The following is a 23,281-nucleotide window of genomic DNA, read 5'->3' as shown; positions in this document are numbered from 1 at the left end:
GGGAGCCAGACTAGTGGTCTATCTGGCCCAGCACCGACTACTCTGGCTGGCAGCATTTTAAAGACCGTCTCAAAGCAAATCCAAAGCAACTACTCTCTTTCGAACTTAAAAATGGAAAGCGTCATGCTGGTGATCCACAAAAGAGGTTGAAAGATCTCAAGGCAAAATTTTAAAAATGTAGTATAAACACCGACAACGGGGAAACACTGGCCTGAGAGCACTCCAGTTGGAGAACAGCCTTGACCAAAGGCATCCTGGGCTTTGAAGACACTCGAACTCAGGACGCGAGGGAGAAACGGGCGAAGAGGAAGGTGCGCTGGGCAAATCCACACCGGGATCAACTCCCACCCAGAAACCAATTTCCGCCACTGTGGAAGGACGTGTGGATCCAGAATCAGACTCTGCAGTCACTTACGGAATCATTGCTAAAACAGTGTTGATGGAAGATCTTCCTCGGCTACGAGGGATTGCCGAAGAAGAGAAGAAGAAGAAGAAGAAGAAGAAGAAGAAGAAGAAGAAGAAGAAGAAGAAGAAGAAAAGGAGGAGGAGGAGGAGGAGATGACAACTCTGGCTGGCAGCATCTCTCCAGGGTGACAGAAAGGGCGGCAGACACCTACCTGGCTTGCCAGGTCACAGAGCCACCCCACGACCATCTCTTCTGTCGGGTTTCCAGCCACTGGCTCTGCTCCAGGGTCCAATGCAGCACTCCCTCATAGTGCTCCTGTTGAATCTATGGAGTTAGGCAGCGGTAACTGTGAGAGCGTTACTCTCTGGAAAATTTTTATTATTAATGCAAATAATATAATATATATACATACAATATTTATATATATATATATATATATACACACACACACACATTTACTACTACTACTACTACTAATAATAATAATAATATTTATACCCCGCCCATCTGGCCGGGTTTCCCCAGCCACTCTGGGCGGCTCCCAATCAATTATTAAAAACACAAGACAGTGTTAAACATTAAAAACTTCCCTAAACTGGGCGAGAATCCCTCCCCGGAGGAGTTTTAATCCATCCATCCATCCACCTTTTCTTAGGGAGGCAGACGAAAGTTGTTGAGTTTTTTTGGGGGGGCAGGTCAAAGTTGTTGAAGTATTTTTAGGCGAGCAGGCAGAAATCCATCTATCCATCCACCTTTTTTTAGGGGGCAGGTCAAGGTTGTTGACTTTTTTAGGGGGGCAGACCAAAGTTGTTGAGTTTCTTTTAAGGGGGCAGGTCACAGGTTGTTGAGCTTTTAGGGGAGCAGGCCAAAATCCATCCATCCATCCATCCATCAGTCCATCCATGCACCTTTTTTTAGGGAGGCAGACCAAAATTGTTGAATTTGGGGCGGGGGGGGGTAGGTCAATGTTGTTGAGCTTTTTCGGGGAGAAGGCCAAAATACATCCGTCCATCCATCCATGCATTTTTTTTAGGGAGGCAGACAAAAGTTGTTGAGTTTTTAAGGGGGGCAGGTCAAAGTTGTTGAAGCATTTTTAGGGGAGCAGGTCAAAGTTGTTGAAGTATTTTTAGGGGAGCAGGTCAAAGTTGTTGAAGTATTTTTAGGGGAGCAGTATTTTTAGGGCAGGTCAGAGTTGTTGAGCTTTTTTAAAGGGGGCAGTTCAAAGCTTTTTAAAACAGTATGTGGTTAATTAAAAAAAATACTCACATTCCCATTTACAAAAAGAACGGAGAGCAGGCTTCGTAGATCAGACCAATGGCTGATCTAGTCATCTTGTTTTGAGCACTGGGCAGCCAGTTGCTTCTGGGAATCCCAGTTTAGTGCATGGAGGAAATAGTCGCAATATATCTATAATGAGGGACGTGGGTGGTGCTGTGGGTTAAACCACAGAGCCTGGAACTTGCCAATCAGAAGGTTGGTGGTTCAAATCCCTGTGACGGGGTGAGCTCCCGTTGTTTGGTCCCAGCTCCTGCCCACCTAGCAGTTCGAAAGCACGTCAAAGTGCAAGTAGATAAATAGGCACCGCTCCGGCAGTAAGGTAAACGGTGTTTCCGTGCACTGCTCTGGTTCGCCAGAAGCGACTTAGTCATGCTGGCCACATGACCCGGAAGCTGTACGCCGGCTCCCTCGGCCAATAAAGCGAGATGAGCACTGCAACCCCAGAGTCGGTCATGACTGGACCTAATGGTCAGGGGTTCCCTTTACCTTTAGATAGATAGATAGATAGATAGATAGATAGATAGATAGATAGTAAGTACCTATTAGATTAAATGCCAGACAATCTTGCATTTCCCCCCTCCCCAGGTCGGCTCACTTCAGCACTTTGGCAATCAAGCAGAACCCGCTGCTGGCCAAAGCCTACTCAAATCTGGGGAACGTGTACAAGGAACGGGGCCAACTGCAGGAGGCAATTGAGCACTATCGGCACGCTCTGCGCCTCAAGCCAGACTTCATTGACGGATACATCAACCTCGCCGCTGCTTTAGTTGCCGCAGGCGACATGGAAGGAGCGGTGCAGGCCTATGTCTCTGCCCTTCAGTACAACCCTGTAAGTTGAATTCCGCTGGGAGAAGGCAGAGTTCTCTCCGAAACCTAAGTCGTGGCTTTGAACCGGCGCGATTCCGAAAGCAATTCCGTTTTCAGATTCGAAAGCTTTGCAGCTGGCTCTTCGTATTCCGAAATGTCCAAGTCTCCTCGGAAGTGGGACGCGGGTGGCACTGTGGTGCAAACGCACCGGTCCTTTACCTTTATTATATATACTGAACTGAAAAAGATACTCAAATGCCCATTTACAAAAAAACCCTGGAGGCCTTCCTAATTAGAAATCATGCCAACAGAAATTAAGAAAAAGGTTAGAGAGCACTCTTCATGCATGCAATGACAGCAGCCAGAATTTGAGTGGTGACAAATTGAAAAAGTGAGAATATTCCCACAAAACCCAATGGGCGGGCCCAAATGTTAGAACAGGGGTTGGCAACGTGTGGCCCATGGGCCAGATGCGGCCCACGAAGACCGTTTTACTGGCCCATGAGCCGTCCCCGAACCGAGCTGCCCACTCGGTGAGTCCCCCAGCACAGCGGGGGACTCGCCGCGTGGTGCCGGAAATCGTGTCTGCGCACGAGCGGATACCGAAAATCATGTCTGCGCATGTCCAGATGCCAGAAATTGCTTCTGCGCAGGCACGATTTCCAGCATCTGGGCATGCGCAGGCGCGATTTCCGGCATCGCACTGAACCAGTCCGGCCCACGGACGATCTTTGTGGGAGTGATCCGGCCCATGGCTGGTAAACCTTGCCGACCCCTATGGTAGAATATATACAACTGGCAAAAAAGACAGAGAGACTTCGAAGATACTTGACTCAGAAGGTTAATAAAGAATGGATAGTATTTAAAGAATATTTGAATAATGATTGGGATAACAAAAATCATTATCATTATTCAATCAATAGATTTTATTGCATTAGCCGTGTGGCCATAGCATGATATACATTGAAATAACAACATGAAATGGGGGTGGGGAGGTAAAGGTAGATATCTTCCTGGGCGAATACTTAAAGAAAGAGGGGGGGAAAGGGGGGGTTACTAAAGCGACAGGGGATTTAAAACATTGAGCGACAGATAGTACAGAAACAAACAAACAAACAAAACTGCTGAAGCTGGAGGAGGACCGTTAAAGGGTCCTTCAGCTCCTCAGATTTATCCTAACTCCATTGTCCTTGTACAATAAGACTACTTGGAACTTCGTTCGATTGTGCGGCGTATCGACTGCAGCTGTGGTGTTAAGGAAGAAGTTAGTGCTGCTTTCCTCTTCATCACACTAAGCAGGAAGTTAGCTGTCATCTCGGTAATCCAACAATCAGAATCCTGCAAAAGGAGGGACACTATCCAAGGCTGGATTGGGAGATGAAGCTTATTCACGAGGGGAGTTAAAAACCGAGATCTTTCATCTGTCCAGTTAGGACAGAAGAGCATTACATGTTCCATAGTCTCCAGGGCCGTGTTGTTACAGGTGCATGTTCTATTTGCGATGGGAACTCTGGAATAACGACCCGACAGAACTGCTGTAGGAAAACAGTTGAGACGGGCACAGGTAAAGGCCCTTCGCTTAGCCTCCGAAGAAATTGTGAAGCAGTATAGAGGGATCCCTTCAGGGGGTGGAATAGCTAGGGCTAGGCCTGAACACGGCCCTCTTGCATAGGAAGCTGTGTTAGAGAAGTCAAGTTGCTGTAGTTTCTTTTTAATTGGAGGTAGGGCCGCCGGGCTGATACACTCTAAGTTAAGAACAGTTTTACAATTCAAATTGAGAAGAGAGCGGAATTTGAGGTTAATTGTAGTTTTCCAAGGGGAATTATGAATATCTCTTAGGATCAGATTGGAAAAACCACCTCTAATTCGAGCATCCGATGCTAATAGGTGGAAGCTGTAGGAAATGGCTCGACTCCATGCTCGTTTAACAATTGAGGGCTGGGCGAACTCGAGTCGTAGGGCTGCACCTGAGACACATCTCGGGACGCCGGAAAGAGATCTCAGAAACATATGAAGTGGGCGGTCCAAGTTACCTGATATTGCTGTAGTCCATACTTCGCATCCATATAATAATTTAGGGACAACTTTGGCATTAAATATTTGAATTGCTGCTGGAAGGTGTTTGCCGCCCTTCTGGTGGTAAAATCGGACAATGGCGTTAGAGGTCGTGGTTGCAGCGAGAAAGGCAGATTGTAGATGGGTGGTCCAGGAGAGATTATAAGTGAAAATTAAGCCTAGATATTTAAAGGCTTTTACCTTTTCTAAGTAGCCACCTGTGATCTTAAGCGGCTCCAACTTGAGTTTGCGGGAACGAGTGAAGTGGAGGACTTTCGATTTTTTATAATTAATATTAAGAGCTTCCGCCTTACAATAGGCGATAAATGCATTAACTGCATTTGCTAGGTCCGCAGCTGTTCTGGATAAGATGACGGCATCATCAGCATAGAAAAGGGAAGCAACGGGGTGGCCTGCTAAGTGAGGAGGGTACTTAGATGCTAGCTTCAAAGTGGAAATTGCATCATGAAGATAGAGATTAAACAGTAGAGGGGCCAAGAGACAACCTTGTCGGGCGCCCTTGGCCGTTGGAAATGGAGTAGTGAGGGAGCCGTTGGGACCACTTCGGACGCGAGCTGTGGTGTTTGAATAAAGGGAAATAATTAGGAAGAGGAGGTGCGGATCAATTCCCAGATGGGCAAGTTTGGACCATAATCTCTGCCTAGGAATGGAATCAAAGGCGGCCTCCAGGTCCATGAAAGCGGCAAATAGGTGGCCTTGCCTTGGTGCAGTGTATTTACTGGCAAGGTGATAGAGAGTTAGACAGTGGTCCATGGTTGATGCTGACTTTCGGAAACCAATCTGTTCTAGCGGTAGAATGTTCCTCTCCTGGACCCATGAGAGAAGTTCCTCCAGTAAAACAGCGGCAAATATTTTCCCCGGGATGGATAATAAACTGATGGGGCGATAGTTCCTAGGGATGTTTGGCTGGCCGCCTTTGAAGATCGGAACTATTATAGCTTCTCTCCAGGAGTCGGGGATGTCTAGGGCGGAGGAGATGGCGGTGAATACAGGAGTCAGGTGTTCGCTCCACCAAAGAGGATCAGACAGGAAAAGGTCCAACGGGACCATGTCTGGGCCGGGGGCCTTATTCCTTCGCATTAACATTATGATGTTGAAAATGCGAGTTGAAGTAAAGTTTATTGATGAAGTGGGACTAAGAGAGCAGGAACAGAGGTCCGACGGGGATTGAAGGAGATCTGTAAGATGATTTGGAGAAGCGAAACTGGTTGAATAGTAGGCAATCCATTCATCAGCGGAAATCTGGGTAGCTGGATTGAATGGTGCCGAAGGTCTAACTAAGCGCCAGAAGGAGCGGGAGTCATGCCTCTCTACAGCCGAACGAAGAGTGGACCAAGCCTCAAGGATGTGCTGCTGTTTCTTGCAATGAATCATGTTTCTGTATGTCCTTTTAATATCTATGAGCTTTGCACGGGTTTGGGGGTCGTTGGAAAATTTGATGATTCTGACCATTTTCCTAATTCGCCTTCTTAGGGCTTTACATTCCTTGTCAAACCAAGGCGATTCAGAGAAGAGGCGTTGGTGAGTAGGCGAGGCGGTGGTTATGTAAGTTGTTGAGAAAGCATCAAGTAATTTCCGGTATTGATCAGCGGGCAGGATTGGGTCAGAGGGAACTGCAGACATATCAAATGATTTTTGTATGTCCAGGGCAAGAGAGGAGCTGAGGCTTGTCCATTTCTTTGTTTTGTATACAGGGTGGCTTTGTACCGTGGTTCTATAGTTTGAGGGGACTGAAATTGGCTCTATTAGGTTTAACAATAGAGTCAGTGGAAGGTGGTCACCACCAAAATATTCAGCCACTTCCATTTTTGTAGAAATTGAGAATAGCTCCGGCGTCAGTAAAATGTAGTCGACAACACTGGTTCCCCGGGAAGTGATGCACGTTAATTGCTGCGAGGACAAGGGAGTAATGTTACCATTCGCGATGCAGAGATCGTTTTCCATGGCCAATTGGGCCATCAGCCTCCCCGACGCATTTGTTATAGGATCAAGAGAGCATCTGTTTCCCCAGGGGGGCTGCAGGGGATTGTCCAGGAGTGCTGCGGGAGATACTATATCATCGTCGTTGGGACCTATTCTTGCATTAAAGTCGCCTAAGAGGATTTGAGGAAGTCCTGGGTTAGTTGTTTGAAGATCATGGAGCCAAGACGAAAGTTCAGACCACCTTTCATTGCGGTCGAAATCATTAATTGCTGGGGGCAGATATACTGTAGTTATCAACCATGGGCTTTTGGTCTTTGGGAGATGGATCTTTATAGTGAGAAAGTAAGGGGAAGATTTAATTTCCTCGCAAACAGTGAGGGATAAGCTGGTTGAAATAAGACAGGCGAGGCCAACTTGGGGGCGACCCCTGTTGGTTAGTTTACGAGCACAGGAGCTAAAGGAGCAATAGTTTGGGAGAGCGATACTTTGTTGGGACCAGGTCTCTTGGAGGCACACAATGTCGAAAGAAGAGATGAAATTCATTGCTTCAGGATCCATTTGCTTTGTCGCCCAGCCGTTAACATTCCAGGAGACAATTTTAAGGCTCTGGGATGGGTTGGGTGCATCTTTCAAGGAAAGAACTGCTTTTGCTTGATTTGTGAGTGAGGGTTGAGTCTGTTCATATCTAATGATGTCGGATTTCCGCGGAGATAGGGAGCCGGCTGGTGTTTGTCTCTGGTCTAATCTTTGTCAATTATTTCCCAAGGTGCTTTTAGGGATTACTCTTTTATGAGCCGGCCCATTGCTCTCCATACATGGCAGACTAGCCAAGTGTTCTATAGTTTCGGCTGTTAACTGTTTAATACTGACATTAGTGGTCACCGGGCCTTTGAAGTGTGTTATCTCTTTCCGTAGGTATTTTTCCGGTACCTGATTGTGGCCTAACTCTGCCTCATCCAGGTACCTCAGCTTGTCCCAAGAGCCTGGTGAGTTCACCTTAGGGATGGTTCTCCTTATTGGAGGTGGTGTAGTGTTCTCTTCAGTGTGCTGGGCTTCCTTAATTGGGGGTAGGTTAATCTCAGCCATTGTCTGAAGGTAACATGGCCGACAGGCCGCTGGGTTTTGTTCTTGTATAGGGTTCAAATTAAAGGAAGTCTGGTCCTTTTTATGGGCGTCCACATTGATCTCCCCATTTATATCTCTCCCAGCCAGCTTAACTCTTAGCATATCCAATCTTTCTAATATTTCAGTCCGTATTGGGGATGGAAAATGGCAAAATTGCCTAATTAAGGTATTTTCCTCCACGGAGAAAAGATCCTCATCTTCATTCTCTTGAAGTTGCAGGTCTTGCAGGTGGGCATCTTTCCTTTTTAGTTTTTGAAGCTCTTGTTTCTGGAGACCAGGTCGGGTTTTGGGAGGTTGTTTCTCCTTACTAGGGTTTGCGTGCTTAGCTTCCAGAAGGGGATTCAGTGGTGCCTTGTTTTCAAAAAATCTGAGAATTTTTATCTGGGCCTTTAGGAATATATATCTTGATCTGTAGATAAACTTGGCCAGGTTCTGGTCTCTAAATGTGATCATTGCTCTCACTGAACAACCATCATGATGCAAATAATCTACAGAAATAATGTCATATGGCTTTACTGCTCCTGGCAATATATCATTCAGAATGTTCAAAGAGCTCATTCTTCGATCTTTCCCTGTAAGGAAGCCCTTTGATTTTGGGAAGTTTGTAAATACCAATTTTGGGGGATTTAAAATCAGGTTCCAACATCTTGCCTGAGTAAAGGTTTGCCCATCTTGTGTAGTGTTGTCATCGCGATTGGGCGTTGCATCGTCCCCCTTTCCCGATTTGCTAAGCGGTTTGCTGCCTTCGTTATTAGGGACCACTTCTCCCCCAGAATCTGGCTCACTGAGTGAACTGTTACCAGAGCTCTGGGATGTTGCTTCCATCCTCCCATTTAGTTCTAAGCTCTGGTTCAGAGATGCCACCTTAGCCATTAGCTTTGGCGTTGCCTTCTTTTTCCCCTTCCTGCCTTTCTCTTTTTTATCTCGTGCAGCAGATTTATTTGAGTCCAATGGGAGTAGATTAAATAATTTCTGCCATTGTTTATGTCGGCTTATCTTTATTTTCCTTGTTGTTTTAATGTTCTTAGTTTTCTTTTCCCGGGCTTTTGGTCTATTTTTTTGCAGTTTCTTGGTTGTTACTGCTTGTCTCATCTTCACTGGTTCATCTGGGTTATGCACAAGTTCATCTGGTTTATGTACTTGGGGTGCATCAGTTGCTGTTGTCTCTTTTGGTTGGGGAATATCATTATTCTGTTGGAAGCCGCCAAGAGCAGCTAGGGAAACCCAGCCAGATGGGAGGGATAGAAATAATAAATTTTTATTATTATTATTATTATTATTATTATTATTATTATTATTATGTTGGAAGCTATCAAGCGTGGCTGGGGGAAACCCAGCCAGATGGGCGAGGTAGAAATAAATTATTATTATTATTATTATTATTATTATTATTATCATCCTCCTATTTTTTTCCTTTTCCTTTCTTCCCTTTCTTAGCAAACTTTGTACAGTGGTACCTCGGGTTACATACGGTTCAGGTTACAGACTCCACTAACCCAGAAATATTACCTTGGGTTAAGAACTTTGCTTCAGGGTGAGAACAGAAATCGTGCTCCTGTGGCGTGGCAGCAGCAGGAGGCCCCATTAGCTAAAGTGGTGCTTCAGGTTAAGAACAGTTTCAGGTTAAGAACAGACCTCCAGAACGAATTAAGTACTTAACCCAAGGTACCACTGTATATGGAGTTTGTACATGGAGTTTGTATACAGGTTACATTGTGTACTCTTATGTACATAATGGCTGAATGTTTAATAAAGATTTTAAAAAATTAAAACAACTTTAAAAGAGGATTAAGACAGATACAACTAGTGCCAACTTGGCCCTCCAGCTGTTTGGGGACTACAACTCCCATCATCCCTGTTAGGTAGATTTATTGCTTTATTGTTCGGCGTCTGGCACGCTTCCCCTGCACTCCTCTGCAGGTCGTAAAGCAATTAGCAGAATTGCACAGCGTCCGTGTTGAAAGGGCAGTAAAAGAAGTCCCACACGTTTCTTCTTTCCTAATATCACTTTATTTGCTCAAAAGTAGCATATTTACAATCAAGAAATTCCATCTGATTCAAGCTGCATCTTCCTTGCGTCTTTCTCTCTCAGTTTGCAGCTGCGTAGCAAAGCTGCTTTCACTTTTCACTCAGCTCACAGCATTCCAAGCTGCTTTCGTCACGTCCTGGCTTACTTCCCTTGTAAGCGCCTCCTCTCAGCCTCGAGACACAGAAGGTTAACCCTTCACTACACCCAACACCCCCTCTTGTCTCGCGTCTGAGGGGAGAATCGACCCTTGGTCGTCCCAAACCCAGACCTTCACAAAACTCCCCATGTCTTTGGAAGGTGAGTGGCTTCGTGAACCCATCAGCTAGGTTCTTGGCAGAGGGACAATACTTCAGCGCAACTAATCCCTCCTGAACACTCTGGCACACATTCCGAAAGCGAATGTCTAGGTGTTTAGTTCTGGCCTTGAACTGACCTGACTCTGCCAAACGCAGGCATGGTTGATTGTCCTCGAAAACACGTATCGGCAGACAATCCACTTCGCAGAGTTCCTGCACCAAACAAGCATAGAACTCTACTTCTCTGCACACCTCTGAAAGAGCACTGAACTCAGCCTCAGTGGATGAGAGCGCTATAAGACTTTGCTTCTTGGACCTCCATCCAACTACTGAGTTCCCAAACTTCACCACTAGGCCAGACACAGACTTGCAATCCTCAAGATTAGCCCAATCCGAGTCCACAAAGCAAGTCAGTTTGACTTCTCCTTGTGCTGGTCTCCTGCAAATACCTCAGAACTCTCTTGACGCCATTCCAGGCTTGCACACTAGGGTTTGATGCCTCCCTGCTGAGCAGATTGACAGCAAACGCTATATCAGGTCTGCTCCACTGGGACAAGTACAACAAACTCCCTAGGGCTGACTGAAACACTTCAGTATTTTCGAACGCAGCGCGTTCTACTTGCTGGCTGTCCTTCACAAAACTAGTCTCCATAGGACTTCTCACTCCTGCACAATCACTCATCCTGAACTTCTGAAGCAGTTGCTCAATTTTACCTCTCTGGCTGAGCAAAAAGCTTCCATCCTGTGCACGCTCAACATTGACACCTAGATAGATTTTGACAGCACCAAGCTGTTTAAGCTTGAATCATTTACCTAGCTCTTTGGCAAACTCCTCTGCCTGTTCATCTGTTTCTGAGAAGAATAGCACGTCATCAACCCAAATCAGCAAATACTCTTGTGTTGCTCCTGAACCTCTCAAATAAAAGCAACTATCAGCAACACTTCTCCTGAAACCTAGCTCTTCTAAGGCTTCATTCAGGCACATGTTCCAGTTTCTAGCAGATTGGCGTAATCCATAGATGGATTTGTGCAATCTCCACACAACATCCTGCCTTAAGTTCTCAAACCCCGGAGGAGGAATCATGTACAGCTCCTCCTGGAGATCTGAGTTAAGGTAGGCAACATCCACATCAAAGTGGTTTACCTTCCAGCCTCTTTGTGCTGCACAAGCTAAAAGCGTTCTCAGAGTCTCCGCTCGTGACGTTGGCGAATACACCTCCGTGAAGTGTATTCCCTTCCTCTGAGTAAATCCTCGAGCAACTAACCTGGCTTTATACTGTGGCTCTCCAGCGTCTGTGGGTTTCAAGCGGTAAACCCACCTGGAACTCACAGCCTGCTTGCCTGGTGGCAACTCTGTGAGTGAGAACACACCTAGATCTTTCATGGACTTCATCTCTTTGTCCATTGCCCTGTGCCACTTGCCTGCTTCTTCCTCAGGTAAACTCTGAATATCCTCGAAGGATTCAGGTTCACATCTTGCAGAACCTACCCAGACGCCTGAAGCGTCGTACCGATCAGGAGGCCTCCTTGTCCTCGCTGATCTCCTCAGTGTGAATCCTGGTGACCCTGTCGCTTCACTGGGTCCAGCTAAATCATCCTCAACTTCAGTGCCTTCCCCCTCTGACCTGCTGCGCCTTTTGGGCCTTACAGCTGGTCCAGCAGGTGAAGAAGGCTCACTCTTTGGCTCAAACTTGACACTTGCCTGAGGAGGTGTTTTAGGTTCCCCCCTCTGAGGGATCCTGAGTTGTCCCTGCCTTGGACTCTGTCCCTCTGGACCGTGGTCCCCAGCTCCAAGTTCCTCTTCTTCCTCAACGTCTGAGTCATAGAACTGCTGTGGAAGCACGTCTGGATTAGCATGCAGACGCTTCCAACCGGCTTGCTCACAGAACTCAGCGCTATTGCTGATAACCAACCGAGACTGGCCTCCACTTGGGTACGCAAACCGCCAGGCCTTTGAGCCAGGCTCATACCCTACAAAGATCATTCTTTTAGATCTTGGCTCACCTTTCTTGCGTAGAGCCTTTGGAATAAGCACCCAAGCCTCACAACCAAACACACGGAGGTAGTGTACCTTAGGCTTCTCTCCATGCAGTAAGAAATACGGTGTATTTCCTACACTAGAGTTGTACACTCTATTCTCCGTATGGACCACATAGCGCCAGGCCTCAGACCAATATTTCTGGGGTAGCCCTCCGTCCCACAGGATCGCAGACACAGCTTCCTGCACCGTCCTGTTCTTTCTCTCTGCCAGCCCATTCTGTTGCGGAGAGTAAGGAGCAGTCAGTCTGTGGCTAATCCCCTTCTCCCTAAAGAAATCCTGTAAAGCAGAACCAGTGAATTCAGAACCTCTGTCACTTTGAAAACCACGAACTTTGGTGGAAAAAGTTACCTCAACTGCGGTGATCCAATCCCTGATCATTTTAGCCGCCTCCCCTTTCGTTTTCAGAGAGAAGGTCCAAGCAGACCTCGAAAAATCATCAATCAAAAGCAGAGAATACTTCGAACCTCCCAGTGACTCAACAGACATGGGTCCACACAAATCTGCATGAATTAATTCAAAGGGTTGTGTGGTCTGTCTCTCTGACTTTGGATATGAGCATGTCACAACTTTCGCCTGTTTACATGCATTGCAATCTAGAAATTTGTCACAAACATTAAATTTGCACCCTTGTGTCAGCTCTGGTGCTTTCTGGAGATATTTCCAATTCAAATGGGCGAAGCGTCGGTGCCAAATATGTGAACAACCATGGTGGGGTGCTACATTCACACATTGGCCCTTCGCATCTTCGGTGTCATCTTCTCCTGTGGAAAAAGGCACATTTACAGCAAACAAATTATCTTTAGACTGCACTGTGTACACGTGTTTCCCATCCTTGGAGAATTCACATTTGTCACCTGCAAAAGAAATTTGAAAACCATCGATCAGTAGATCATGCACACTTAACAAACAGTTAGTTAAACCGGGCACTGCATAAGCTTTGACTTCATGCTTAAGAAAAGGACAGAAGAACAGGCCTGTCTCTGTTAGCCTTTTTCTGCTTCCATCTGCAATCGTAACATACTTCTCAGTTTTTACTGTCCTGCAATTCCTCAAAAGATCAGGAGATGGCGCCAACGAATTTGAGGCACCACTGTCGATTATTACAGTGAGAAAGTCTTGTTGTTTACATTCCTGGGTCGCCAGGGCAACAATCTCCTCACTACCCCCCTCCTTGGGGCTTCTGCAGATGTCCTCTCTGGTTGTCACGGCAACAGACTCCCCCCGGCAGGAAGACTTGCCCACGACCTTCACAGCTTCCTTAGATGCAACTCTCTCAGTTGCCATGGAGACTGGACTTGTCTCGGCGTTCCCACACAACTCTGAAGCTCTTATCTCTACTTGCTGCAGGTGGCCGACCTTGAAGCCTCTAGCTCTTTTCAGCTTCCCAGGCTCCGACTCACGACGTAAACAACTCTTGGCAGCTTTTGGAGAAAGAGGCGTCTCTGAGCTTTCACTGCTCACTGCCCCCCCACTGCTCATGGGGTCTCCAGGACGTTTTCCTGCACCCCCTCTGATGGGTAAAGGGCTCCCAACACTTGGCCTCTCTCCAGGCTCCTCACACAGACACGTTGCAGCATCCACACAGCTCCCAGGCTCAGCAAAAGCACAAGCAGCATTGCTAGCAACAACAACAGCAACAGTCCCTTCGCCCCCTTGTGGGGGCTCACAGCTCCTCCCAGCTGTGTATCGGCTCTCAAGAATGTGACCAGCGCCATCTTGCCTCTCCCTTTCGGATGCAGCCACTTCTCGGCCCTTGCTTCCCACTCCAGCTTCACAAGCTTCTTGGAGTGCTAGCCAAGCGGCCTCTGGCCTTCTTGCACCCAGGACAACAGGCACCAGATGAGCCTCCACACTTTCTGCCAAAAAAGCAAGCACATGCTTCTCAACTTCACTTTGCTCTGCAGCCCTCTTAGCCTCTGCTTTCCCAGCTGCATTCTGTGTGGGGTGAATTACATTCCACAGTTGCTCCCCAACTAGCAAAAGCTCTACTTGAAAGCTCCACTGCAGCCAATTTTGGCTAGTCAGTTTCTGACATGGCAGTTTAAGCTCAAAGCCATGTTCACAGGGCTGAGCCATTGCCTCCCTTCTGTTGGCTTTTTCCAAAGGTACTCACTCAGCAGCCAAACTGGGCACTCCGGACGTCATGGCTCTCAGCTCCCACCCCGTCAGCCTCCTCCGATCTGCCCTTTGAAGTCTCCGGCAGTCGATCAAACTGACGATCAGCAAATAAAGCTTCAAAGCCCTTTCTCACATGCTTCACGTTGACCCATAACCTTGTTAGGTAGATTTATTGCTTTATTGTTCGGCGTCCGGCACGCTTCCCCTGCACTCCTCTGTAGGTCGTAAAGCAATTAGCAGAATTGCACAGCGTCCGTGTTGAAAGGGCAGTAAAAGAAGTCCCACACGTTTCTTCTTTCCTAATATCACTTTATTTGCTCAAAAGTAGCATATTTACAATCAAGAAATTCCATCTGATTCAAGCTGCATCTTCCTTGCGTCCTTCTCTCTCAGTTTGCAGCTGCGTAGCAAAGCTGCTTTCACTTTTCACTCAGCTCACAGCATTCCAAGCTGCTTTCGTCACGTCCTGGCTTACTTCCCTTGTAAGCGCCTCCTCTCAGCCTCAAGACACAGAAGGTTAACCCTTCACTACACCCAACAATCCCTAGCTAACAGGACCAGCGGTCAGGGATGATGGCAATTGTAGTCCCCAAACAGCTGGAGGGAAAAGTTGGGCCATGCCTGCTCTTACCTATTTAAATCAGTGGTGGCCGAACTCGAACCTCCAGCTCTTTTGGGACTACAACTCCCATCGTCCCTAGCTAACAGGACCGGTGGTCAGGGATGATGGGAATTGTAGTTCCCAAACAGCTTGAGGGTCGAGTTGGGCCATGCCTGCTCTAATGCAACAGCATTCAGCTCTACAATACCTTCTCCTCCTCCAGCTTCTGTTTCCGCTTTTCCTCTACTGCTACTCTCCTTTGTTGCTCCTTCAACTTCTGTTCCTTCAGTCGTCTCTGTCTCTCCTCCATTTGCTTCTCATACTGGAGTTTGGCCTTTTTCTCCTTTTCCAATACCTGTGTTTCTTTGGCCGCTGCAAATTTCAACCAGGGTGGATAAAAATCAATGATTTTTTTAAAAACAACATTTAAAAAATCATATTTTTTTATTTAAATCGGGCTTTTTTAATTTAAATCGGATTTTTAAAATAAAATGCTTTTGGAGGAAAAATCATTCTAAATCTTTTCTATGTAAGAGACATTCTAGTCCAAAGGCTATTCATCAGGAAATAAGGATTTGTTTTAAGTTTTTCATGTGTCTAAAACTCAGTTGTTTTTTTAAAAAACTGTTTAACCACATCAGTTAACAAACAGGGAGGCATATGTTATAATGCTACTGTTTTGGTTAAATAAATTGTTTTAATTGTTATGAAGGAAATGATTATTTTTCTCCTTCCAATCAAGTGCAGCAGAAAAGCTGTCCAAATAGAAGCAGTTAACTTATTAAACCTCACCATCATTTCATCAATGTATTTCTAATAGTAGAACCAAATCAGTTATTTTTTATATAACTGTCAAAACCACTCTGAAAACTTATTCTTCCAAAAAGAAAACCTTCCTCTGCTTGTCCAGATTAAGAGGATGCCAGCAAGATTAAAAAAAAAGAGATTTAAATCAAATCTTACAGACTAGCGATTTAAATCAGGTCTGACTGACAAGTGGTTTACCGGTAAATCGTGATTTAAATCGATTTGAATGGTAATCAAATGTCTGTATTTTTAAATATATCCCTACCGTGCTGCTCCTCGCGCTCCTCTCTCCGCTCCCTGGCCAGCCTTTGCCTCTCTTCTGTTCTCAAGGTGGACCCATCAATCACTGGAAAGGATGGCAAAGTTGAACTGGTTACAGGGCTGAGGTTTCTGGAGGAACAAGTGACCAATGGGCGCAATTTTCTTTTCCCAGGAGTGCAACTCCAGCCTGACGTGCAGGGATACTGGTTAACATGGGAATACATGCGCCAGGGCATGGTGGATAAAAATCAATGATTTTTTAAATTTAAACCGGATTTTTAAAATAAAGTGCTTTTGGAGGAAAAATCTTTCTTTCTTTTTTCGTGTAGAAGACAACCCCCAATTTTAAACTTTTTTTAAAAATGGGGGGGGGAGGATATAGTCTTATACATTATATGTATGTCGTTTTTAAATAAACTCCATTTGTTGAAAAAGACTTGGTCTACATGGTCTCTTATTCTTCCTGATAGCTTGGCTAATTCTGCGCACTCCATTAACTTTTGTTGCCACTTCCATTTTGATGGTCCTTTTTCTCCCTTCCAGTCTGATGCTATTAAGATTCTCGAGGCCACTGTTGCATATAGAAATACGGTAATTCCCTTGCATTTTGGGGGATATCGGGTTCACAAAACAAAAACTGCATCCTCATCGGCCCAAGCAGACCAATTCTTACCAAGCTTTGGAAAAATGTCACAATGAGAAACTTTCGAGAAGAGAATAATAATAGAATAATAAATTATTGTTTATACCCCGCCCATCTGGCTGGGTTTCCGCAGCCACTCTGGGTGGATCGCAACCGAATATGAAAAAAACAAGACAGCATTCAACATCAAAAACGTCCCAAAACAGGGCTGCCTTCAGATGTCTTCTTAAAGTCCGATAGTTGTTTATTTCTTTGACATCTGATGGGAGAGGGAGCCACCACTGAGAAGGCCCTCTGCCTGCTTCCCTGTAACCTCGCTTCTCGCAGGGAGGGAACTGCCAGAAGGACCTCGGGAGAGGGACCCACGCATCCTGGCTGAACGATGGGGGTGGAGAAAACTTGTACAGTGGTACCTCGGGTTAAGTACTTAATTTGTTCCGGAGGTCTGTACTTAACCTGAAACTGTTCTTAACCCGAAGCACCACTTTAGCTAATTGGGCCTCCTGCTGCTGCCGTGCCGCCGGAGCACAATTTCTGTTCTCATCCTGAAGCAAAGTTCTTAACCTGAAGCACTTTTTCTGGGGTAGCAGAGTCTGTAACCTGAAGCGTATGTAACCTGAAGTGTATGTAACCCAAGGTACCACTGTAGAGCCTTATTTATGTACGCCACCACAGCAGCAAGAATCCCGATAGCCCCAAACTGAAAAAGTAACAATAACCCCACCAAATCAGGCTTGCTAGCAAAAAACGACGGAATACAGGTGAAACTTGGGAAAATTACAGGTAGAATATCGTGGAAAAGTTCATTTATTTCAGTAATTCAACTTAAAAGGTGAAACTAATACAGTGGTGCCCCGCAAGACGAACGCCTCGCAAGACGAAAAACTCGCAAGACGAAAGGTTTTTTCGTTTTCGAGTTGCTTCGCAAGACGAATGTCCCTATGGGCTTGCTTCGCAAGACGAAAACGTCTTGCAAGTTTGTTTCCTTTTTCGTAAAACCGTTAAAACCCAGGGTGCATTGCTGGAAGAGGTGCAGTTGCGACTTGACCTCGAGGAGCAACACATTGCACGTGGTGTGGTGGCCTTTCTGAGCTTTTTAAAGAGTTTGCTGGATTTTTGAAGCTTTTCCAAAACTTCTTCTGCAGCTGTTTGGTAAGTTAAACTTTTAAAACTTTTTTTGGGTTTTTTGGATTTTGGGTTGGGGTGTTTAGAATTCAAGGACTTGGTGTTGGGGAGGTGTTTGCAAGAATCTGGGAGCTTGTGTGGTTTTTTCCTGCATTTTTATGATTTTCTGTGACCATTGGGCCATGTTTTTTTTTTAAAAAAAATATCTGGCTTTGAATTTTTGAATTTCTGTGTGCTGGGTGGATGGGGGAACAGCTGGGGAGGGGTTTGCAAGAATCTGGGAGCTTGTGTGGGTTTTTTTGAATTTTTATGATTTTTTGTGACCATTGGGCCATGTTGTTTTTTTTTGAAAAAAATTTCTGGGTTTTAAATTTCTGTGTGCTGGGTGGATGGGGGAACAGCTGGGGAGGGGTTTGCAAGAATCTGGGAGCTTGTGTGGTTTTTTTTGAATTTTTATGATTTTTTGTGACCATTGGGCCATGTTGTTGTTTTTTGAAAAAAATTTCTGGGTTTTAAATTTCTGTGTGCTGGGTGGATGGGGGAACAGCTGGGGAGGGGTTTGCAAGAATCTGGGAGCTTGTGTGGTTTTTTTGAATTTTTATGGTTTTCTGTAACCATTGGGCCATGTTGTTTTTTTTTGAAAAAAAATTCTGGGTTTTAAATTTCTGTGTGCTGGGTGGCTGGGGGAACAGCTGGGGAGGGGTTTGCAGGAATCTGGGAGCTTGTGTGCTTTTTTTTGAATTTTTATGGTTTTCTGTAACCATTGGGCCATGTTGTTTTTTTTGAAAAAAATTTCTGGGTTTTGAATTTCTGTGTGCTGGGTGGCTGGGGGAACAGCTGGGGAGGGGTTTGCAGGAATCTGGGAGCTTGTGTGCTTTTTTTTGAATTTTTATGGTTTTCTGTAACCATTGGGCCATGTTGTTGTTTTTTTGAAAAATTTTCTGGGTTTTGAATTTCTGTGTGCTGGGTGGCTGGGGGAACAGTTGAGGAGGGGTTTGCAACAGTTGGGGAGGGGTTTGCAACAGTTGGGGAGGGGCTGGGGGAACAGTTGAGGAGGGGTTTGCAACAGTTGGGGAGGGGCTGGGGGAACAGTTGAGGTTTTTGAAGACTTTGGTGATTTTTAAAGCTTTCCCAAAACTTCTTTTGCAGCCATTTGAGGATTTTGAAGACTTTGGTGATTTGCAGCCATTTCGTAAGTTAAACTTTTAAAACTTTTTTGGGGGTTTTTGGATTTTGGGTTGGGTGTTTGGAATTCAAGGACTTGGTTGTGGGTTTGAATTGCTGATTTTTTTTTCTTTTTCTGAGTTTACAAAGGTAACAGCTGTGCTGCCATGGGACCCAAGAAGGCTGCTGCTGCGGAGGCCGGCGAGAGGAAGAAGGAGAAGGTGACACTGGAGATGAAGAAGGAGATCATCCGGAAGCACGACGGTGGAATGCGTGTGACGGACCTCGCCAGGGAGTACGGCAGGAACCCATCGACCATCGGGACCATCCTGAAGATGAGAGAGAAGATCCTTGCGACTGATGCAGCCAAGGGAGTCACCAGGATCGTGAAGAACCGCCCAGCTGTTCTGGAGGAGGTCGAGAAGTTGCTGCTCATCTGGTTAGAAGAGAAGCAGCGTGCAGGGGACACAGTGACTGAGGCCGTGATTTGTGAGAAGGCCAAGGCCTTGCACGCAGACCTCATCCGGGAACAGCCAGGAACCTCGGCCGAGCCAGAAGTCTTCAAGGCAAGCAGAGGCTGGTTTGACCGGTTCCAGGCAAGATCCGGAATCCACAGCGTGGTCAGGCATGGAGAGGCTGCCAGTTCTGATGTTCCTGCGGCTGAAGACTTTGCCTTGGAGTTCCTGGAGGTTGTGAAGACGGAGGGCTACGTTCCACAGCAGGTCTTCAACTGCGACGAGACCGGGCTGTTTTGGAAGAGGATGCCCAAAAGGACTTTCCTCACACAGGAGGAGGCCAAGTTGCCTGGCCACAAGCCCATGAAGGACCGTCTGACCCTGCTCTTCTGTGCCAACGCAAGCGGCGACCTGAAGATCAAGCCCCTGCTGGTGTACCACTCGGAGAACCCACGGGCCTTCAAGAAACACAAGGTCGACAAGGAGCGGCTGAGTGTCATGTGGCGATCCAACAGCAAGGCTTGGGTCACACGTGTGCTGTTTGTGGACTGGGTCAATCTTGCCTTTGGCCCTGCTGTCAAACAGTACCTGCTGGACAACGACCTGCCGCTGAAGGCTTTGCTTCTGATGGACAATGCTCCTGCTCATCCTAAAGGCCTTGAGGTGGACTTGTTGGAGGAGTTCAGCTTCATCAACATCATGTTCCTGCCGCCTAACACCACGCCACTGCTCCAGCCGATGGATCAGCAGGTCATCGCCAATTTCAAGAAACTCTACACCAAGGAGCTTTTCAGGCGATGCTTCGAGGTGACTGATTGCACCACCATCACCCTGCGGGAATTCTGGAAGGACCACTTCGACATCATCACCTGCTTGAAGATGATCACCACGGCCTGGAAGGGGATCAGCCAGAGGAATTTGAATTGCGCTTGGCGCAGCCTGTGGCCGGACTGTGTGGCACCAAGTGACTCTGATGCACCAGAGTCGACAGTGGTGCAGGACATTGTTGCCTTGGGGAGGACCATGGGCCTGGAGGTCACAGAGGAGGACGTCTGCGAGCTGGTGGAGGAGCACGACCACGAGCTGACCACCCAGGAGCTGGTTGAACTGCAGTCAGAGGTTGCGCAGGAGCAGGCCTCGCTGGAAGAGGAGGAAGCAACTGAGGAACGGCTGTCCTCCAAAGAACTGAGGGACATTTGCCAGAAGTGGAATGAGGTGAAGGCTTTTGCAGAGCGGCACCACCCTGACAAGCACGTGGCACATGACCAAGCGAACATTTTTGATACGACGGTCATGTCGCCTCTCAGGGAGCTGCTGAAAAGGCGGATGAAGCAGCAGACCATGGACAGGTTCCTCAGCAAGAAGCAAAGAGTGGAAGAGGAACCTTCTTCGAGTGGTCCCCCAGAGTCTTAGAAAATGTAATGTACCCTTTTTTGATTTTTAAATGTTTTTCCTGTCATGTTTAGAAACTTAATTTATTGTTCCTTCAATTTTTGATATGCTCTTTAAAGTATGTGTGACTTTAAAGAGCAGTTAATAAACTCTTGTTGTACCAAATTTGGCTTTGATTGGACTTTTTTTGACCATAGGAACGCATTAATTGAATTTCAATGCATTCCTATGGGAAACCGTGCTTCGCAAGACAAAAAATTCGCTAGACGAAAAAACTCGCGGAACGAATTAATTTCGTCTTGCGAGGCACCACTGTATATGAGATAGACTCATGACATACAAAGCGAGATATGTCAAGCCTTTATTTGTTATAATTGTGATGATTACGGCGTACAGCTGATGAAAACCCCAAATTAACAATCTCAGAAAATTAGAATATTGTGAAAAGGTGCAGTAGCTATTCAATCCATAACACCTGCAATGGGTTCAGTAGGAAGCACAATCATGGGGAAGGCTGCTGACCTGACAGTTGTGCAGAAAGCCATCATTGAGACCCTCCATAAGGAGGGAAAGCCTCAAAAGGTAATTGCAGAAGAAGTTGGATTTTCCCAAAGTGCTGTATCGAAGCACATTAATGGAAAGTTATGCGGAAGGGGAAAGTGTGGAAGAAAAAGGTGCACAAGCAGCAAGGATGACCGCAGCCTGGAGAGGATTGTCAGAAAAAGACCATTCAAACGTGCTGGGGACTTTCACAAGGTGTAGACTGAGGCTGGAGTTACTGCATCAAGAGCCACCACACACAGACAGATCCTGGAGATGGGCTTCAAATGTGGTATTCCTCTTGTCAAGCCGCTCCTGAACAAGAAACAACGTCAGAAGCATCTCATTTGGAAACCAAGGACCCAGAGTCTGGAGGAAGAATGGGGAGGCACATAATGCCAGATGCTTGAAGTCCAGTGTGAAGTTTCCACAGTCTGTGTTGGTTTGGGGAGCCATGTCATCAGCTGGTGTTGGTCCACTGTGCTTCATTAAGTCCAACACAGGGCCAACACAGCCGTCTACCAGGATATTTTGGAGCACTTCATTCTTCCTTCCGCAGATGAGCTTCATGGGGATGCTGACTTCATTTTCCAGCAGGACTTTGGCACCTGCCCACACTGCCAAAAGTACCAAAACCTGGTTCAATGCCCATGGGATTACTGTGCTTGACTGGCCAGCAAACTCGCCTGACCTGAACCCCATAGAGAATCTATGGGGCATTGCCAAGAGAAAGATGAGAGACATGAGACCGAGCAATGCAGAAGAGCTAAAGGCTGCTATTGAAGCATCTTGGTCTTCCATAACACCTCAGCAGTGCCACAGGCTGATCGCATCCATGCCACGCCGCATTGAGGCAGTAATTGATGCAAAAGGGGCCCAAACCAAGTACTGAGTACATATGCATGCTTCTACTTCTCAGAGGTCCAATATTGCTCTAATTGCAATTCTTGTTTTGCTGATTTCATGTAATATTCTAATTTTCTGAGATTGTTAATTTGGGGTTTTCATCAGGTGTACGCCATGATCATCACAATTATAACAAATAAAGGCTTGACATATCTCGCTTTGCATGTCGTGAGTCTATCTCATATATTAGTTTCACCTTTTAAGTTGAATTACTGAAATAAATGAACTTTTCCATGATATTCTAATTTTTTGAGTTTCACCTGTATTTACATCTTGCAAAACTAACAGGGAGAAGAGGAGGAAAGGCTATTGAAAAAGTCAATAAAGAATGGACAAATTTCAAAGAAAATCTTAAAAATGATCCGGGCAACGCAAGTCCCCTGGCAGATACAGATTAAATCTTGAAAATAGAGGGAAGACATATTCAAATCTGATTAGAGAAACACAAGAAAAAGTAGAATAACTAACATGAGCAGGCATGGCCAAACTTGGGCCTCCAGCTGTTTTGGGAATACAACTCCAATCATTCCTGTCCACTGGTCCTGTTACCTAGGGATGATGGGAGTTGTAGTCCCAAAACAGCTGGAGGGCCAAGTTGGGCATGCCTGATGTAAATGGATGTATAATAAATATTATTTTAAGAGAAAAGTATATGCTCTGGTGTGTGGTCATTTCCTGCTTTGCAAAACAAAAGCAGCATCTTCATTGGCCCAAGTAGACCAGTTCTTACCAAGCTTTTGAAAGATGTCAAAATGGGACTCTTTTGAGAAGGAGAATATGCAACTTAAAAAGTAGCAGCACAGATTCGTGAACTGAAAAGCGGAAGGACTGTGAAGAGCCACAACCGAGGAAGTCACAGGAATGGATTTTTTTATTATTATTAAAGCAAGGATTTTACCTGGCCTGGTTGAAGATTTCATACCAACTGGAGACTGGACTGGAACAGGACTAGCACGACTTTGGCTTCTTCTTTCCTCTGCCAACACCTGGGCTGCTGCAACTGTCAAACAGACCACAATCACAGTTATTACAACGAAAATCCACAATGTATTTCCGGCAGCAGGCTTCATGCAAGACTTGCTGGTACATCTGATCATTTTTTTTATCTCTTCATGTATCACGCCAAAAAAACCAGAATTATTTTTATGAGGAAGTTTCACAACAGACGTTCCAAAAGACAATAAAAAGAGTCTTTCTATATGTGTCTGCCAGGATTGTGATTGCAAAACCCTGGAAAAGCAACATATTGCTGTCAAAAGAAGAATGGCTCTTAAAACTCAGTGAGTAT

At 45.9% G+C, this 23,281-nt stretch overlaps 1 protein-coding gene across 1 annotated transcript; it reads right to left on the bottom strand.

Annotated features, from left to right (window-relative positions):
• Positions 1–606: 606 nt before the first annotated feature.
• Positions 607–22,988, bottom strand: LOC308467786 (MAP7 domain-containing protein 3-like). Its single transcript, XM_080989490.1, has 4 exons — positions 22,892–22,988; positions 15,773–15,853; positions 14,909–15,072; positions 607–721 (listed from the first exon to the last, which is right to left on the bottom strand). The coding sequence occupies exons 1-4, from the start codon at positions 22,911–22,913 to the stop codon at positions 614–616; spliced, it is 375 nt and encodes a 124-aa protein (XP_080845616.1). The 5' UTR covers positions 22,914–22,988; the 3' UTR covers positions 607–613.
• Positions 22,989–23,281: the final 293 nt, after the last annotated feature.

This window comes from Podarcis pityusensis (genome assembly GCF_964106645.2).
Source record: "Podarcis pityusensis genome assembly, chromosome: W".
NCBI classification, from domain to species: domain Eukaryota; kingdom Metazoa; phylum Chordata; class Lepidosauria; order Squamata; family Lacertidae; genus Podarcis; species Podarcis pityusensis.
The sequence above is the reverse complement of the archived record's forward strand: the minus strand, read 5'-3'. Positions and strand labels throughout refer to the sequence as shown.

Excerpts from the sequence above, each read along its gene's own strand:
- LOC308467786 (XM_080989490.1), bottom strand. The coding sequence starts at position 22,913 with ATGAAATCTTCAACCAGGCCAG. Across the intron at positions 15,073-15,772 it reads GGAGCGCGAGGAGCAGCACG|CGGCCAAAGAAACACAGGTA; the intron begins GTAGGGATATAT and ends TGAAATTTGCAG. Across the intron at positions 722-14,908 it reads AGAAGCTGGAGGAGGAGAAG|GAGCACTATGAGGGAGTGCT; the intron begins GTATTGTAGAGC and ends TAGATTCAACAG.